Source organism: Ranitomeya variabilis, chromosome 2 (assembly GCF_051348905.1).
Source record: "Ranitomeya variabilis isolate aRanVar5 chromosome 2, aRanVar5.hap1, whole genome shotgun sequence".
Classification (NCBI taxonomy): Eukaryota; Metazoa; Chordata; class Amphibia; order Anura; family Dendrobatidae; genus Ranitomeya; species Ranitomeya variabilis.
In genome coordinates, this window is record NC_135233.1 from 93,301,815 (window position 1) to 93,321,862 (window position 20,048).

The 20,048-nt window shown below is 43.0% G+C and overlaps 1 protein-coding gene across 2 annotated transcripts in view; it reads right to left on the minus strand.

Annotated features, from left to right (window-relative positions):
* Nucleotides 1-6,307, minus strand: part of ACYP2 (acylphosphatase 2) — a 232,062-nt gene extending 225,755 nt beyond the window's left edge. Inside the window, exon 1 of one of the 2 annotated variants that reach the window (XM_077292287.1) lies at nt 6,156-6,307. In XM_077292287.1, the coding sequence (XP_077148402.1) occupies nt 6,156-6,294 (139 nt within the window). In that variant the 5' untranslated portion in view covers nt 6,295-6,307. The remainder of the gene's footprint in view (nt 1-6,155) is intronic. The other variant, XM_077292288.1, reaches the window with a different exon arrangement.
* Nucleotides 6,308-20,048: the final 13,741 nt, after the last annotated feature.

Sequence of the window (20,048 nt, forward strand, 5' to 3'; positions counted from 1 at the left end):
CTTGGGAAAATAAAAAATTGTGGGCTAAAAAATCATTTTTGAGAAAAGAAAAATTATTTTTTATTTTCATGGCTCTGCGTTATAAACTTCTGTGAAGCACTTGGGGGTTCAAAGTGCTCACCACACATCTAGATTAGTTCCTTGGGAGGTCTAGTTTCCAAAATGGGGTCACTTGTGGGGGAGCTCCAATGTTTAGGCACACAGGGGCTCTCCAAACGCGACATGGTGTCCGCTAATGATTGGAGCTAATTTTCCATTCAAAAAGCCAAATGGCGTGCCTTCCCTTCCGAGCCCTGCCGTGCGCCCAAACAGTGGTTTACCCCCACATATGGGGTTTCATCGTACTCAGGACAAACTGGACAACAACATTTGAGGTCCAATTTCTTCTATTACCCTTGGGAAAATAAAAAATTCCGGGCCAAAAATCATTTTTGAGGAAAGAAAAATTATTTTTTATTTTCACGGCTCTGCGTTATAAACTTTTGTGAATCACCTGGGGGTTTTAAGTGCTCACTATGCATCTAGATAAGTTCCTTGGGGGGTCTAGTTTCCAAAATGGGGTCACTTGTAGGGGAGCTCCAATGTTTAGGCACACAGGGGCTCTCCAAACGCGACATGGTGTCCGCTAACGATTGGAGCGAATTTTCCATTCAAAAAGTCAAATGGCGCTCCTTCCTTTCCGAGCCTTACCATGTGCCCAAACAGTGGTTTACCCCCACATGTAAGGTATCGGTGTACTCAGGAGAAATTGTCCAACAAATTTTAGGATCCATTTTATCCTGTTGCCCATGTGAAAATGAAAAAATTGAGGCTAAAATAATTTTTTTGTGAAAAAAAATACTTTTTCATTTTTACGGATCAGTTTGTGAAGCACCTGGGGGTTTAAAGTGCTCACTATGCTTCTAGATAAGTTCCTTGGGGGGTCTAGTTTCCAAAATGGGGTCACTTGTGGGGGAGCTCCAATGTTTAGGCACACGGGGGCTCTCCAAAATTTTTCATTCAAAAAGTCAACTGGCGCTCCTTCCCTTCCGAGCCCTGCCATGCGCCCAAACAGTGGTTTACCCCCACATATGAGGTATCAGCGTACTCAGGACAAATTGGACAACAACGTTCGTGGTCCAGTTTCTCCTTTTACCCTTGGGAAAATAAAAAAATTGTTGCTAAAAGATCATTTTTGTGACTAAAAAGTTAAATGTTCATTTTTTACTGCCATGTTGCTTCTGCTGCTGTGAAACACCTGAAGGGTTAATAAACTTCTTGAATGTGGTTTTGAGCACCTTGAGGGGTGCAGTTTTTAGAATGGTGTCACTTTTGGGTATTTTCAGCCATATAGAACCCTCAAAATGACTTCAAATGTGAGGTGGTCCCTAAAAAAAATGGTTTTGTAAATTTTGTTGTAAAAATGAGAAATCACTGGTCAAATTTTAACCCTTATAACTTCCTAGCAAAAAAAAAAATTGTTTCCAAACTTGTGCTGATGTAAAGTAGACATGTGGGAAATGTTATTTATTAACTATTTTGTGTCACATAACTCTCTGGTTTAACAGAATAAAAATTCAAAATGTGAAAATTGCGAAATTTTTAAAATTTTCGCCAAATTTCCATTTTTTTCACAAATAAACTCAGAAATTATCGACCTAAATTTACCTCTAACATGAAGCCCAATATGTCACGAAAAAACAATCTCAGAACCGCTAGGATCCGTTAAAGCGTTCCTGAGTTATTACCTCATAAAGGGACACTGGTCAGAATTCCAAAAACGGCCAGGTCATTAAGGCCAAAATAGGCTGGGTCATGAAGGGGTTAAGTTATTTCTGTGATCATTGTGGGTTTTTCTGTCATTTAACGAAGGATACCAACAATTTTGGCCATGTGTGTATGTCTTCCTTTAGACTTGAAAACGAGAAACTCATGGACCTCATATGTCTTTGTACTGCGCTCTGCATGGGTCCTAAAGAGATTCCAAATATGTTATTTACTGATTTGTTATATTTATTTTTAAAAAGTGTTAATACTGTAATTGTTTTTCAGTATGTTTTAATAATTTTGTAGGAAGAAAAAATCTCTTGACTTCTATTTTACCTCTAATGTTCAAGTGTATGCAAATGTATTGGTATATAGAGATGTTCTTCTATGTACTAGTACAATACGCCTGTAATGAAGAACAGGCAAAACTTTAGACATAAAAAAAATCTTGCATTCTTAGCAATGCAGCCTATGAGTTTGAATCCCGGGACAGACCACATTGCAAAAGTACAAATAATTAACTATAAATGAGTTCAAAAAGAGATACAAGGGGGCCCTTCCTCCAACGTCCTCAATTTGAGAAAGAGAACATGGGTATAAAGAGGAACATTCAGAATAGAGCCTGAGCACAAGGCTGTGTGACTGGACCCCTCCATCACTGGCACTGGTGCAGTTGACCTAATGTTATATGCATGTAAATATATGTGTATTCACAGGTTGGGGCCTGATGGATGGAGCTAGGACCCAAGTGCTAAGGAGCCTCTCATTGTCGGGCTAGGGTCACACAACCGTTTTCTCTCTATATGAGAAAAACGGACCAATTATGCTAATCAGACTCTGAACAGGTCAGAGTTGGTCTGATTTTCTCAGAGGTGGAAAGAAAAAGTATCTCTATTATGTCTGTCCGTGAAAATTGGACCGCACTCCAATGACTGAGTATGGTCTGATTTTTTTTTTCACGGACTCATAAACTTGAATGGGCCATCCGAATTTTGGAGGCAAATCATGCATGCTACGATTTTTTTCCTTTGCCTACTCAGTCAGCACAACCCTGTAGAATAACGTGAGTACAAGTGCTATCGGTCAGTATAGCACTTGTCCTATTTAAATGGTCGTGTGCACGGGCCCTCACTGTCCTCACCCGATGGAGACATACATCACTTGCAATCTTAATAATTCATTACAAATGGGACCATAAAAATGGGGCAGTAAAAATGGTAGCTGACTGTGATTTTTTTTATTATAAGCTGTCCAGATAAAGACTAAAACTTAAGTTGTCAACCCTGAATATAACATTATGTAGGCATATTCTCTATTTTCTTTTATTTCCCTCTCTTGGGAAGCATGTCTACCTTTATTACCAAGACATTAAGCCCGGAGTCACACTTCCGTAGAATACGGCCGAGTGCTATGCGAGAAAACATCACATAGCACTCGGCCCAATGTTAATCTATGGGGCAGCTTACATCGTTTTTTCTCAGGCATATTCAACTTGCGTGTAAAATCGCAGCATGCTGCGATTGAACGCGAATATCGTCCGAGAATGGCCAATGCAAGCCTGGCTGTGTCTTTATTTACATATAACTATAGGATTAGTCATGGAGAGTTGTTTTATAGACACCTCTCCATTACTAAGCTGTGGGCTTGATGTCACCTGACAATACAAAGGTGACATCAACCCCACAAATATGAACCCCATTTGCCACCGCTACAGGGCAAGTGGAAAGAGCTGGGCAAAGCGCCAGAATTGGCACATCTAATAGATGCGCTTTTCTGGGCAGCTGCGGACTGCTGTTTTTAGGATGGGGGACCTATATCAATGGCCCCTTACCAGCCTGAGAATACCAGCCCCCAGTGCGAGCTTTCTTTAGCAAGGCTGGTTGTCAAAAATGCGGGGGACCCCACTCTGTTTTTTAAAATTATTTATTAAAATAATTTTTTAAAAAACAGCGTGGGGACCCCTCTATTCTTGATAACCAACCTTGCTGAAGCTGACAGCTGAGGGTTGCAGCCGCTAGCTGAGTTTTGCCTGGTGGTTCAAGAAAATAGGGGAACCCACGCTGAGTTTTTCATTCATTTATTTCGTTATATCGCAGTCGGCGGGTGAGGAATACATCGATAATCCGCTCCTGCTGTCACTTATTAGCGGCAGCAAGTGTCGGATGATGCAAGTAAGAGTCCCAAAAGCCCCCACCTGCTGTCATTGTTCTGACTTTAATATAACTCTCATCATTCTCTGCTGCTTGCGCCGATCGCCGGCAGAGCAGGGGAGAATGATGACAGCCGTCTTCAGCACCTGCTGCCGGGGAACAACGCTTACTCTAGCGCTTCTTCCCTGGTGCCGATGCGTCTCACACGGATGACATAAATTTGTGTTCTCCATGTGCACGTGTGTGGGACATTTTGCCGCCCGTGCTGACGGTAAAAATTGGACATGTCTACGTGTGGTGCATACGGACACACAGTGGGTGGAAATACACTGACGTGCACAGACGCATTCATTTGAATGGGTCTACATGTGTCAGTGTCTCCGGTATGTGTGAAAACTGTCACCACATGTAACAGAAACACGAATGTGTGAAAGGGGCTTTACATAGTACACAGCAAGGACACGTTTATAAGATTATCTCTGCACAGGAACATTTTATTTAAACACATTCAATTGTGGAACTTATTACTATTCCAGGATCTGTTGATTAAAATGAAGTTTTGGTCGTGGGAAAACCTCTTTAAGGACAACAGGTCATTGTCCTGATGGAGGGGTCAGAGCTACTCTGAAATGTGTTGACCTGTTACCACTATGTTATTTTATTTTAGATGATCTGTCCAGATGAGTCCCATGGTACCAAACTCCTTAATTTTGGAGCTTCTGTCTTATACATCACATATGAATGGAATTTGGTTCTGGAATAAGGCCAGCAGCAGTTCTGGTCTGTGCCAAAAACAGACATTTAGATGTTCTGTCCTGTACACAATCCTATAAGAAGACCAGCCAACTATTGGAGGATCAACACAATCCATGCATTGTCTCCATCCAAACTGTTTTGTCCTTTGAAGCTCTGCTTTTTTTCTAAAATCCTACAGGACAACATCTGCAAGGAGTTTGCATGTTCTCCCTGTGTTTGCCTGGGTTTCCTCCGGTTTCCTCCCACATTCCAAAGACATAGTGATAGGGAATCTAGATTGTGAGCCCCAATGGGGACAGTGATGATAATGTATATAAAGTTCTGCGGAATATGACGGCACTATACAAGCAAAAGCATATAAAATAAATAATAAAATCATACAGATTTACCTTGACTACCAACACAGTAATGTGGCTGATATTTAGGCTAAGTTAACACTAGGATTTTTTTCAGCATTTTTTTTTTACTGTGTTTTTGCTGCGGTTTTGGCATGCTAGATTTGTATTTTGTTTATGCTGATAAAGTTTCGGTTTGAAAAAAAGTCCTATTTAGAATCAGGTTTTGCCGCAAAAAACGCAGCAAAACCTGATACCTTCGTTTTTGGTGAGTTTCTTCTGCGTTTTTTCACCACTCATTAATTTTACTGGGTGAAAAACGCAGAAAGAAGTGGAATGCTCCATTGTGCAAAAAAAAAAAACATGCAAAGCACAAAAATCCTAATGCCAAAAAAAAACAAGCTGTGTGCATGAGATTTCTGAAATCTCAAAAACTTTGCTGATACTGTAAAATGCAGCTGAAATTTTGCATAAAAAAGCATTAAAAAAATACTGCAAAAAGCATAGTGTGAACGTAGACTTAGGGTGTGTACATACGCCGAGTATTTGCAGCAGACTTTTCTGCACCAAAAAACAAAAAGTGTTGGCAGAAAAAACACTGTGGGAAATAAGCAATGTTTTCTTTCATATGTTTTAGATGCATTTTTTTGTGTTTTTCCCATTCATTTTACTAGGTGAAAGATCCTGCAAAAATGCTCAAAGAATTGACAGGCATAAGCAAGGTGTGCAGGAGATTTCAGAAATCTCATTCAATTTGCTCCTAATGTAAAGTGCAACATATTTTACCCTTGACAAATGCAACATGTGAACAAGCCCTTACATGGAAGCTTTTTTTTATAAGGGCAATGATTGTGATTGTCAAGATCATGTTTGGTGCCTCTGTGCATGAATACACATTCTGTCTTTTGTGCACCTTTTCCTTGGCAAAGCCCTTCATACTCCCTGTACTGGATAAAATCTGGCTGAAGGGTCTGATGTGTGATAAGAAGCAGTGGTAAGGAGCATGAGCACATTACATAATCACACACAGCTCCATGGCTTTCTGTACCCGGCCTGCAGATTCCTCTTCATGATGAGCTATGTTTAGAAGCACTATGAGTTTCCTAATTTGTCAAGCATGCAGGAAAGCTCTGCAATTCGTAGGGCAAGAAAAAAAAAACACACCTACCCTGAACACGGCCAAAAACTTCATAATCTACAGATTTCAGAGAGCTTGACGCCTTTACTAGGCCAGACATTGTCATACAGGTGAAAACAAGCACCAGGGCACAGGCTGTACGCATCGAGGCAGCTTCCCAGTCTGACATCTCATCTTACTGGTGTCACGATGCTGCGGACAGCCAACCAGGGCAAGGAGGAGGATGCCACCAGTCCGAGACCATCTGGGCACTTACAAGCTTAACTGTTGCAAGACGAACGATCTTGGCATTATCTGAAAATAACAAAGAGGTTATTGAACATCTCCGTGTATTTCCAGATCTTGAGCTTTTATAATCAGCTTGTACAATACTACAATGTACACAGGCTCTATTATTGTGGGGTGGTCCACTACATTGTTATTGATTACTTATCCTTAAGGGTACTGTCACACAGTGCAATTTTGATCGCTACGACGGCACGATTCGTGACGTTCTAGCGATATCGTTACGATATCGCAGTGTCTGACACGCAGCAGCGATCAGGGACCCTGCTGAGAATCGTACGTCGTAGCAGATCGTTTGGAACTTTCTTTCGTCGCTTGATCACCCGCTGACATCGCTGGATCGTTGTGTGTGACACCGATCCAGCGATGTGTTCGCTTGTAACCAGGGTAAACATTGGGTAACTAAGCGCAGGGCCACGCTTAGTAACCCGATGTTTACCCTGGTTACCAGCGTAAACGTAAAAAAAACAAACAGTACATACTCACATTCCGGTGTCTGTCCTCCAGCGTCTCAGCTTCTCTGCACTGTGAGCGCCTGCCGGCCGGAAAGCGAGCACAGCGGTGACGCGGTGACGTCACCGCTCTGCTTTCCGGCTATGGTGCTTACACAGTGGAGAGAAGCAGAACGCCGGGGACAGACACCGGAATGTAAGTATGTACTGTTTGTTTTTTTTACCTTTACGCTGGTAACCAGGGTAAACATCGGGTTACTAAGCGCGGTCCTGCGCTTAGTAACCCGATGTTTACCCTGGTTACCCGGTGACTTCGGCATCGCTCCAGCGCCGTGATTGCAAAGTGTGACCGCAGTCTACGACGCTGGAGCGATAATCATACGACGCTGCGACGTCACGGATCGTGCCGTCGTAGCAATCAAAATTGCACTGTGTGACAGTACCCTAAGATCATGTCAGTGAGGTCCAACACCTTGTAAACCCATTGATAAGCCGTAATCAGTTCCTGTGGCGGCTGGATACAAGTACTGAACAGAGCTGAACAGCACGGCTTCATATATTGTGCAGTACTTGCTGATGAAAAAAAGAAAAAAGGAAGGAATCAAAATTGCTGGACGAATCATCAACAATCTTAAATAATCAGAAAATACAATATTGATGGCAACAAGCATAGATGGAATGAAGGACTTATTACAAAGTGTCAAGATGGAAAGCTCAATCATGGGACTGCTACTCAACACAAAGAAAATAAAGATATTGACTACTACCAGGTACAACTGGGACACATTTGAGATGGACGGCGACGAGCTGGAAGTTGTAGTGGGCCTCAAACTTCTTGGATCATTGATCACTCAAGATGCAGCAATTAAACCGAAAGTCAATAGAAGAATAGCTAGGACAAATCAGCAATGAAGTCACTGGACAAGATCTTGGAATCAAGGAATCAGCAAAGAAGACACTGCTCTTACATATTTTGGTCTTTTCTGTGGTAACATACGAATACAAAACCAGAACTATAAATTCCTCCTCAAGTTATCCAAATTTCTATGATAACATGATCGCTGCCTCCAAGGGTCCCAGCCACCTTTACTTCCTCGACCATTTCTTCCCTGTTTATAAGGATAAGGGCTTGTTTCCACTTGCGAGGCACACGTCCATATCTCGCATGTGGAAACCAAGCTCTGGCGCCGGCACTCCAGAGCGGAGCGTGCAGCCGCATAGGAACACATGGAGCTGCACACTCCGCTCCAATGTGAAGGCGCCAGAGCTTGGTTTCCACATGCGAGACACGGACTTGTTTCTCGCAAGTGGAAACAGGCCCTTAGACCCAAGATAGCAGATCCCCTTGTTCACGCTTCTTCCTTTTGGAAAATAAAATTGTCAGCAAGAGAGGATAAGAATATGATGGACCTGTTACTTTTGCCTGAGAGAGATTCACAACAAATGTCTGGATAGTTGAAATCTCCCATGATCACTAAGTCAATTTTTTTTATAAATTGGTCATCTGATGCATAGAGAGTTCATCCATATCCTCAGCTTGCACAGGCGGCCTGTAGTTAATGCATACAATGGTGTCATTTCCGTTGTTCTCTTTGTATTCTTACCCAAACAGTTTCCACAGAACTCAAAGTCTCTGAAGCTTCAATCTCTGTGTATATATATATATGCTTTTCTAACATGCAATGCAACACCTCCTCCCTGATTATTAAGTCTGTTTCTTGCAAATAAGTTGTATCCTGCTAGCCTTGTATTCCAGTCATGTGCATCGTCCCACCATGTTTCAGTGATGCAAATTACATCATGTTTAATTTCCTGCGTTAGTAGCTCCAATTCTCCTTGTTTGTTGCCCATGCTCTGTGCATTTGTGTAGAAACATTTTAGTTTTTGTATCTCCATTCATACTGTACCCACACACACAAATGATATACCATTTGAAAGGTTAACTTGCCCCCTTCAGCAAGAAAATAGCCAAAGAAACCACACATCCACGATGTGATCACAAAATAGAGTTTAAACATTCATTTTCATAAACCTGCAGTAAGGAAAAATTACCTGCAGGTGGCACCACATTACCACAAAGCTGATTACAGACATCACAAACAAATCCTAACGTTTCCCTTGGGGGCTTTCCAGCTTGCCCAACTCCTTGCGCAACCGATTTCAGGCACATTGGAGGATTGCACACTTCACTGCAGGTGAGTCACATATGCAAACACATTTGTAAACATGCACTGCCTATTCAATTGCACACTTGCTCTGTTTATACTCCACCGACACACACAAATGATACACCATTTCAAAGGTCAAATTACCTGCAGGTGGCATTTACCTTGCTGTCTTTCCAGCTTGCCAAAGTGCTTGCTGTTATGACCCCAATGGCAGAGGGTCTCAGGAATAATGCTAAGTCTGTAAATACAGAAAACCAGCTCATAGGGCAGTGGTAACTGGGCTGACCATATAACTAATCCTAGCACCACAAATACCAGCAGCCGGGGAACGTTCCTACGTTGTTCCTAGACGTCTCGCGCCAGCCGGAGAGCTAACTACCCCTAGAAGGGAAAAGAAAGACCTTTCTTGCCTCTAGAGGAAATACCCCAAAAGTTGGATAGAAGCCCCCCACAAATAATAACGGTGAGGTAAGAGGAAAAGACAAACATAAGAATGAGCTAGGTATTTAGCAAAGAGAGGCCCACTAGCTAATAGCAGAATATAGAAAGATAACTTATATGGTCAGCAAAAAATCCTATCAAAAATATCCACACTGGAAATTCAAGAACCCCCGAACCGTCTAACGGCCCGGGGGGAGAACACCAGCCTCCTAGAGCTTCCAGCAAGGTCAGGAATCACATTTAGTACAAGCTGGACAAAAATGATAGCAAACAAATAACCCAAAAAACAAGGAAGCAAGACTTAGCTTAATTTTGCACGAACCAGGACCAGCAAACAGGAGCAAACAGAATGTGTCTGATAACACCGATGCCAGGCACTGGACTAAGGTTCCAGGAGGTTTATATAGCAACACCCCTGAAGTAACGACCCAGCTGGGTGCAAACTGAGGGAAGGAAATCCCAGAGTCATATCACTAGTAACCACAAGAGGGAGCCAAAAAAGTCTAATTCACAATAGTACCCCCCCCTTAAGGAGGGGTCACCGAACCCTCACCAAGACCACCAGGGCGATCAGGATGAGCAGCGTGAAAGGCACGAACCAAATCGGCCGCATGCACATCAGAGGCAACCACCCAGGAATTATCCTCCTGTCCATATACTCCACCGACACACACAAATGATACACCATTTCAAAGGTCAAATTACCTGCAGGTGGCATTTACCTTGCTGTCTTTCCAGCTTGCCAAAGTGCTTGCTGTTATGACCCCAATGGCAGAGGGTCTCAGGAATAATGCTAAGTCTGTAAATACAGAAAACCAGCTCATAGGGCAGTGGTAACTGGGCTGACCATATAACTAATCCTAGCACCACAAATACCAGCAGCCGGGGAACGTTCCTACGTTGTTCCTAGACGTCTCGCGCCAGCCGGAGAGCTAACTACCCCTAGAAGGGAAAAGAAAGACCTTTCTTGCCTCTAGAGGAAATACCCCAAAAGTTGGATAGAAGCCCCCCACAAATAATAACGGTGAGGTAAGAGGAAAAGACAAACATAAGAATGAGCTAGGTATTTAGCAAAGAGAGGCCCACTAGCTAATAGCAGAATATAGAAAGATAACTTATATGGTCAGCAAAAAATCCTATCAAAAATATCCACACTGGAAATTCAAGAACCCCCGAACCGTCTAACGGCCCGGGGGGAGAACACCAGCCTCCTAGAGCTTCCAGCAAGGTCAGGAATCACATTTAGTACAAGCTGGACAAAAATGATAGCAAACAAATAACCCAAAAAACAAGGAAGCAAGACTTAGCTTAATTTTGCACGAACCAGGACCAGCAAACAGGAGCAAACAGAATGTGTCTGATAACACCGATGCCAGGCACTGGACTAAGGTTCCAGGAGGTTTATATAGCAACACCCCTGAAGTAACGACCCAGCTGGGTGCAAACTGAGGGAAGGAAATCCCAGAGTCATATCACTAGTAACCACAAGAGGGAGCCAAAAAAGTCTAATTCACAATAGTACCCCCCCCTTAAGGAGGGGTCACCGAACCCTCACCAAGACCACCAGGGCGATCAGGATGAGCAGCGTGAAAGGCACGAACCAAATCGGCCGCATGCACATCAGAGGCAACCACCCAGGAATTATCCTCCTGACCATAACCCTTCCACTTGACCAAATACTGAAGCCTCCGCCTGGAGAGACGAGAATCCAAGATCTTCTCCACCACGTACTCCAACTCGCCCTCAACCAACACCGGAGCAGGAGGCTCAGCAGAAGGAACCACAGGCACAACGTAGCGTCGTAACAAAGACCTATGGAACACGTTGTGAATGGCAAACGAAACCGGAAGATCCAAGCGAAAGGACACTGGATTAAGGATTTCCAATATCTTGTAAGGACCGATGAAGCGAGGCTTAAATTTAGGAGAGGAGACCTTCATAGGAACAAATCGAGAAGACAGCCACACCAAATCCCCAACACGAAGTCGGGGACCCACACCGCGGCGGCGGTTGGCAAAACGCTGAGCCTTCTCCTGTGACAATTTTAAGTTGTCCACCACATGATTCCAGATCTGCTGCAACCTATCCACCACAGAATCCACCCCAGGACAGTCAGAAGGCTCCACATGTCCCGAGGAAAAACGAGGATGGAAACCAGAGTTGCAGAAAAATGGCGAAACCAAAGTAGCGGAACTAGCCCGATTATTTAGGGCAAACTCAGCCAACGGCAAGAAGGTCACCCAATCATCCTGATCTGCCAAAACAAAACACCTCAAGTAAGCCTCCAGAGTCTGATTAGTTCACTCAGTTTGTCCATTAGTCTGAGGATGAAAGGCAGACGAGAACGACAAATCAATGCCCATCCTAGCACAAAAGGATCGCCAGAACCTGGAAACAAACTGGGATCCTCTGTCAGACACAATATTCTCAGGAATGCCGTGTAAACGAACCACATTCTGAAGGAACACAGGAACCAGATCGGAAGAGGAAGGCAGCTTAGGCAAAGGCACCAAATGGACCATTTTTGAAAAGCGATCACATACCATCCAGATGACAGACATACCCCGAGACACCGGGAGATCAGAAATGAAATCCATGGAAATATGTGTCCAAGGCCTCTTCGGGACAGGCAAGGGCAAGAGCAACCCGCTGGCACGGGAACAGCAAGGCTTAGCTCGAGCACAAGTCCCACAGGACTGCACAAATGACCGTACATCCCGTGACAAGGAAGGCCACCAAAATGACCTAGCCACCAGATCTCTGGTGCCAAAAATTCCCGGATGACCTGCCAATACCGAGGAATGAACCTCGGAAATGACTCTGCTGGTCCACTTATCAGGAACAAACAGTCTGTCAGGTGGACAAGAGTCAGGTCTACCAGCTTGAAATCTCTGCAACACACGTCGCAAATCAGGAGAAATGGCTGACAAAATAACTCCTTCTTTAAGAATACCAACAGGTTCTGTGACTCCAGGAGAGTCAGGCACAAAGCTCCTTGAAAGAGCATCAGCTTTCACATTCTTTGAACCTGGTAAATACGAGACCACAAAGTCAAAACGGGAGAAAAACAATGACCAGCGGGCCTGTCTAGGATTCAAGCGTTTAGCAGACTCGAGATACATCAAATTTTTGTGATCAGTCAAGACCACCACACGATGCTTAGCACCCTCGAGCCAATGACGCCACTCCTCAAATGCCCACTTCATGGCCAGTAATTCCCGATTGCCAACATCATAATTCCGCTCAGCAGGCGAAAACTTCCTAGAGAAGAAAGCACATGGTCTCATTACCGAGCAACCAGGACCTCTCTGTGACAAAACGGCCCCTGCCCCAATCTCAGAAGCATCCACCTCGACCTGAAAGGGAAGTGAGACATCAGGCTGGCACAAAACAGGTGCCGAAGTAAACCGGCACTTCAACTCCTGGAACGCCTCCACGGCTGCAGGAGCCCAGTTAGCAACATCAGAACCTTTCTTGGTCATGTCCGTCAAAGGTTTAACAACGCTAGAAAAATTAGCGATAAAACGACGGTAGAAGTTAGCAAAACCCAAGAACTTCTGAAGACTCTTAACTGACGTGGGTTGAGTCCACTCATGAATAGCTCGGACCTTGACTGGGTCCATCTCCACAGCAGAAGGGGAAAAAATAAACCCCAAAAAGGGAACTTTCTGTACTCCAAAGAGACACTTTGAGCCTTTAACAAACAAGGCATTCTCACGCAAAACCTGAAACACCATCCTGACCTGCTCCACATGGGAGTCCCAATCTTCAGAGAAAACCAGAATATCGTCCAGATAAACAATCATAAATTTATCCAGATACTTCCGGAAAATATCATGCATAAAGGACTGAAATACTGAGGGAGCATTAGAAAGCCCAAAAGGCATCACCAAGTACTCAAAATGACCTTCGGGTGTATTAAATGCAGTCTTCCATTCATCACCTTGCTTAATGCGCACAAGGTTATACGCACCACGCAGATCTATCTTGGTGAACCACTTGGCACCCTTAATCTGGGCAAACAAGTCCGACAAGAGAGGCAAAGGATACTGAAATTTTACAGTGATTTTATTCAGTAGCCGATAGTCAATACAAGGTCTCAAAGATCCGTCCTTCTTGGCCACAAAAAAGAATCCCGCACCAAGAGGGGAAGAGGATGGACGGATATGCCCCTTCTCCAGAGACTCCTTGATATATGAACGCATTGTGGCATGCTCAGGTACTGACAGATTAAATAATCTTCCCTTAGGAAATTTACTACCTGGAATCAAATCTATGGCGCAGTCACAGTCCCTATGAGGAGGCAGAGCACTGGATCTGGACTCACTGAATACATCCTGATAATCAGACAAATACTCAGGAACTTCCGAAGGAGCAGAGGAAGCAATAGACACCGGCGGGGAATCAGCATGAATTCCCTGACAGCCCCAACTTGACACAGACATTGCCTTCCAATCCAAGACTGGATTGTGGGTCTGTAACCATGGCAGACCCAAAACGACCAAATCATGCATTTTATGCAGAACAAGAAAACGAATCACCTCCCGATGTTCAGGAGTCATGCACATGGTCACCTGCGTCCAAAACTGCGGTTTATTTTCCGCCAATGGCGTAGCATCAATACCTCTAAGAGGAATAGGATTTACTAACGGTTCAAGAACAAAACCACAGCGCTTGGCAAATGACAGATCCATAAGACTCAGGGCAGCACCTGAATCCACAAACGCCATAACAGGGTAAGAAGACAAAGAGCAAATTAAAGTCACAGACAAAATAAATTTAGGTTGCAAATTACCAATGGCGACAGGACTAACAACCCTTGTTAGGCGTTTAGAGCATGCTGATATAACATGTGTAGAATCACCACAGTAAAAACACAACACATTCTGACGTCTATGATTTTTCCGTTCATTTCTAGTCTGAATTCTATCACATTGCATTAAATCAGGTGTTTGTTCAGACAACACCACCAGAGGATTAGCGGTTTTGCGCTCCCGCAAACGCCGGTCAATTTGAATAGCAAGCGCCATAGAATCATTCAGACTTGTAGGAATGGGGAAACCCACCATCACATTCTTAATGGCTTCAGAAAGGCCATTTCTGAAATTTGCGGCCAGAGCACACTCATTCCACTGAGTAAGCACGGACCATTTGCGAAATTTTTGGCAATACATTTCAGCTTCATCCTGACCCTGAGAAATAGCCAGCAAGGCTTTTTCTGCCTGAATTTCAAGATTGGGTTCCTCGTAAAGCAATCCGAGCGCCAGAAAAAACGCATCAATATTCGCCAATGCCGGATCTCTTGGCGCTAGCGAGAAAGCCCAATCCTGAGGGTCGCCCCGCAAAAAAGAAATAACAATTTTAACTTGCTGAGCAGAATCTCCAGATGAACGGGGTCTCAGAGAAAGAAACAATTTACAATTATTCTTGAAATTCCTAAACCTAAATCGGTCTCCAGAAAACAATTCCGGAATAGGTATTTTAGGTTCAGACATAGGACTACTGGTAACAAAATCTTGTATACCCTGCACACGAGCTGCCAGCTGGTCTACACTTGTAATCAAGGTCTGGACATTCATGTCTGCAGCAAGCACAAGCCACTCAAAGGTAAAGGGGAGGAAGAGAAGGAAAGAAAAAAAAAAAAAAACTCAGAATTTCCTTTCTTATTATCCCACTTCTGCAATGCTTTAAACATTCAATGTTGGCCTGGCATACTGTTATGACCCCAATGGCAGAGGGTCTCAGGAATAATGCTAAGTCTGTAAATACAGAAAACCAGCTCATAGGGCAGTGGTAACTGGGCTGACCATATAACTAATCCTAGCACCACAAATACCAGCAGCCGGGGAACGTTCCTACGTTGATCCTAGACGTCTCGCGCCAGCCGGAGAGCTAACTACCCCTAGAAGGGAAAAGAAAGACCTTTCTTGCCTCTAGAGGAAATACCCCAAAAGTTGGATAGAAGCCCCCCACAAATAATAACGGTGAGGTAAGAGGAAAAGACAAACATAAGAATTAGCTAGGTATTTAGCAAAGAGAGGCCCACTAGCTAATAGCAGAATATAGAAAGATAACTTATATGGTCAGCAAAAAATCCTATCAAAAATATCCACACTGGAAATTCAAGAACCCCCGAACCGTCTAACGGCCCGGGGGGAGAACACCAGCCCCCTAGAGCTTCCAGCAAGGTCAGGAATCACATTTAGTACAAGCTGGACAAAAATGATAGCAAACAAATAACCCAAAAAACAAGGAAGCAAGACTTAGCTTAATTTTGCACGAACCAGGACCAGCAAACCAGCAAACAGGAGCAAACAGAATGTGTCTGATAACACCGATGCCAGGCACTGGACTAAGGTTCCAGGAGGTTTATATAGCAACACCCCTGAAGTAACGACCCAGCTGGGTGCAAACTGAGGGAAGGAAATCCCAGAGTCATATCACTAGTAACCACAAGAGGGAGCCAAAAAAGTCTAATTCACAACAGCTTGCCAACAGGGAATCCCCCATGACAACCACTTTCCGTTTCGTCTTCACAACATTTTTCTTTCTCCATCCAAGAGGACTCGGAGTGCTTACAAGGTTGTTCTTTGTGGGCAAAAACCTTATTTTGATGTATTTGATCATCGTTCTTCTGCGTTAGAACCTGGTACTGGTTCCTGAGCAGTGTGGGTGCTGACTGCCTACCGATCCTCCTGCTTCTCTGGGTCACATGCTTCCATTCCTCTGTTTCTTCAGGTGCACTACAAATGTCTTCTCTTTTTGTATTCTGAAAAGAGACTTCTTCTCTGTCTAAGAATTCCTTACCTTCCTTAATAATTTTCAATATAGCTATTTGCTCTTGGAGACTTTGCAACTTTTCCTCCAACAGGAACATGGATGAGAAGTTTGGATTTTCAACTGGTAAGTCGGTGAACATGTAGCATGCAATGCAGCTCACCAAATGGCTATTGTCCTCTTCCATGTTCTTAATGTTTATGTGATGTCAAAGTGGTGAAGATAGGGCTAAAATTCACAAGGTTTTAGTGCAGATGTAAGAGGTGCAGATGTCGTAGCCTCACCTTGGTCCTGGTGCTTGAGTCCAAAGACAAAGACCCATCTACCACACAGGAAAAATGTAAAAACTTCTTTATAATTAAATGGTATAGAAAGAAGCCTACAATCATACATTTTACTAATTATGCATATTAGGGCCCAACATATAATGTAGTAGCGACTCTGCTAATCATAATTAAAAGAAGAAACCTGAGTCAAAGCTAAATAAAAAGTTCATATTTTTATTAGATGCACAACAAACATTTTAGAACAGGCATAAAATATGGGCAATAAGTAAGAGATGAGAGCAAAACAGTGACAAATTAACCCAGAGATAATAGTCGGATGGTAGCACTACATGATGTTAATATTAGAGTCAGAGATGCACATTCAGACCTTTTTAAATTTTTCACTCTTTGTTTCATTGCAGCCATTAGGTAAATTCAAAAAAGTTCATTTTTTTCTCATTAATGTACACTCTGCACCCCATCTTGACTGAAAAAAACCCAGAAATGTAGAAATTTTTGCAAATGTAATAAAAAAGAAAAATTTAAATATCACATGGTCATAAGTATTCAGACCCTTTGCTCAGTATTGAGTAGAAGCACCCATTTTAGCTAGTACAGCCATGAGTCTTCTTGGGAATGATGTAAAAAGTTTTTCACACCTGGATTTAGGGATCCTCTGCCATTCTTCCTTGCAGATCCTCTCCAGTTCCGTCAGGTTGGACGGTGAACGTTGGTGGACAGCCATTTTCAGGTCTCTCCAGAGATGTTCACTTGGGTTTAGGTCAGGGCTCTGGCTGGGCCAATCAAGAATGGTCACAGAGTTGTTCTGAAGCCACTCCTTTGTTATTTTAGCTGTGTGCTTAGGGTCATTGTCTTGTCGTAAGGTGAACCTTTGGCCAAGTCTGAGGTCCAGAGCACTCTGGAAGAGGTTTTCATCCAGGATATCTCTGTACTTGACCGAATACTTGGCCGCGTGTAACCCCCTGAGGAAGCAACCAACTGCGAAACATGTGTTGAGGACAGCCGGCCGGCGCACTCTTCCTACTATAACAATGGGTATCTATGAAATTTCTTTCCTATATCCATGTTATTTGTACTAGTCTGGTTGATGCTAACTCAAGCATGCCTCGACGTGCCTATCACTTGATGTGCATACCTAGACTTACTGCCTTGAATGGAGGTGGAGATGTACCATATTTAGCCACTATGCATTGATTACTATCCACCTTCATCAATATATATATATATATATATATATATATATATATATATATATATATATATATATATATATATATATGTGCATCTCTGTCTCTGAATATGTTCTCCTGCAGGCACTTTTTTTTGAGCAGTGATTGTAATTTTGCATATGGGAGAGACACACTGTGTTCATACTGATTTATATGAGTGATTCTCTGGTACCCATTGTTTATTAACATCATGTAGTGCTACCGTCCGACTATTATCTCTGGGTTAATTTGTAACTGATTTGCCCTCATCTCTTAGGCTACTTTCACACTAGCGTTAACTGCAATACGTCGCAAATGCGTCGTTTTGCCGAAAAAACGCATCCTGCAAAAGTTCTTGCAGGATGCGTTTTTTGAGCATTGACTAACATTAGCGACGCATTTGCGACGCATTGCCACACGTCGCAACCGTCGTGCGACGGTTGCGCCGTGCTGTGGCGGACCGTCGGGAGCAAAAAACGTTACATGTAACGTTTTTTGCTCCCGACGGTCCTCTTTTTCCGACCGCGCATGCGCGGCCGGAACTCCGCCCCCACTTCCCCGCACCTCACAATGGGGCAGCGGATGCGCTGGAAAAATGCATCCGCTGCCCCCGTTGTGCGGCGGAGACAGCGCTAGCGTCGGGGACCTCGGCCCGACGCACCGTGACGGGCCGAGCCCGACGCTAGTGTGAAATAAGCCTTACTTGTTGCCTATTTTTTTATGTCTGTTCTAAAATGTTTATTGTGTATCTAATAAAATTACGAAAGAGGTTTCTACTTTTATTTAATTAAATGGTAAGATAATATACATGCTCTATCATGCAACCGATTATATCATTAGTATATATCATTAGTAATGCTGCTCTGTGCAATGTAAACAATCTTTATAGAAGGAAAAGTGCACACACAGCATCCATCTCCGGGAAGGCATTAATATACAATATATATAAGATTCACAGCCAGCTAACGAGCCTATGCTATTGCATCAGTGGTATTTTGCACTGCAGCTTGCTGAGTTTGGAATACATCAAACTATTTTTAGCGTAGGCTTCCTTTTACTGATGAGCTACTGCCATCCAATGGACAATCTGAAAAATGCATGGAGACAACATTTTCTATTTATCTAGCACCTTTACAATTCAGAGGGGACATGGACAAATACATTACAGAGTGTTCTCGGGGGGGGGGGGGGGGGGAGGGAAAAAAATAATAATCTTGTAGTTATGATACAGTGTCATGTAACAGTTTGGGCATCTATAGTCAAAATTACTGTTGCTGTGAACAGTTAAGCAAGTTGAAGATGAAATGATCTCTGAAAGGCCTAAAGTTAAAGATAACACATTTTCTTTTTTATTTTAGGCATACAATATATATATATATATATATATATATATATATATATATATATATATATATATATATATATATATATATATATATATATATATATATACTAGCTGTACTACCCGGCTTCGCCCGGGTTAATGACTGCTGTTAGCAAAATAGAATGTGTTAACAAAAATTTATTCTGCACACAAAAACCACAAAACAAATAGATAGAAATGTAATTATTAAAAGGCAAAAACTAAGCAAATAGAAGCATTTCACAACATATATTAGCTTTGTTATACTGAGAATGTCTTTGTTGCCTATATTAACCAATCAGAGCTCAGGTTAATTAACTGTAGCAAAATAGAAGCTGAGCTGTGATTGGTTGCTATTGGCAGCCTGATAAATCCCCAGCCAACAGGAAGCCCTCCCCCCTGGCAGTATATATTAGCTCACACATACACATAATAGACAGGTCATGTGACTGACAGCTGCCGTATTTCCTATATGGTACATTTGTTGCTCTTGTAGTTTGCTTATTAATCAGATTTTTATTTTTGAAGGACAATACCAGACTTGTGTGTGTTTTAGGGCGAGTTTTATGTGTCAAGTTGTGTGTGTTGAGTTGCGTGTGGCGACATGCATGTAGCGACTTTTGTGAGATGAGTTTTGTGTGGCGACATGCGTGTAGCAACATTTTGTGTGTTGAGTTGCATGTGACAGGTTAGTGTAGCAAGTTGTGTGCAGCAAGATTTGTGCATGGCGAGTTTTGCGCGTGGCGAGTTTTATGTGTGGTGCATTTTGAGTATGTGCAAGTTTTGTGTGAGGCAACTTTTGCATGTGGTGCAACTTTTGTACATGTGGCAATTTTTCTGTGTGTGCAAGTTTTGCATGAGGTGAGTTTTCCATGAGGTGAGTTTTGCACGTGTGGCGAGTTTTGCGTGAGCCTAGTTTTGCATATGGCGAGTTTTGCATGT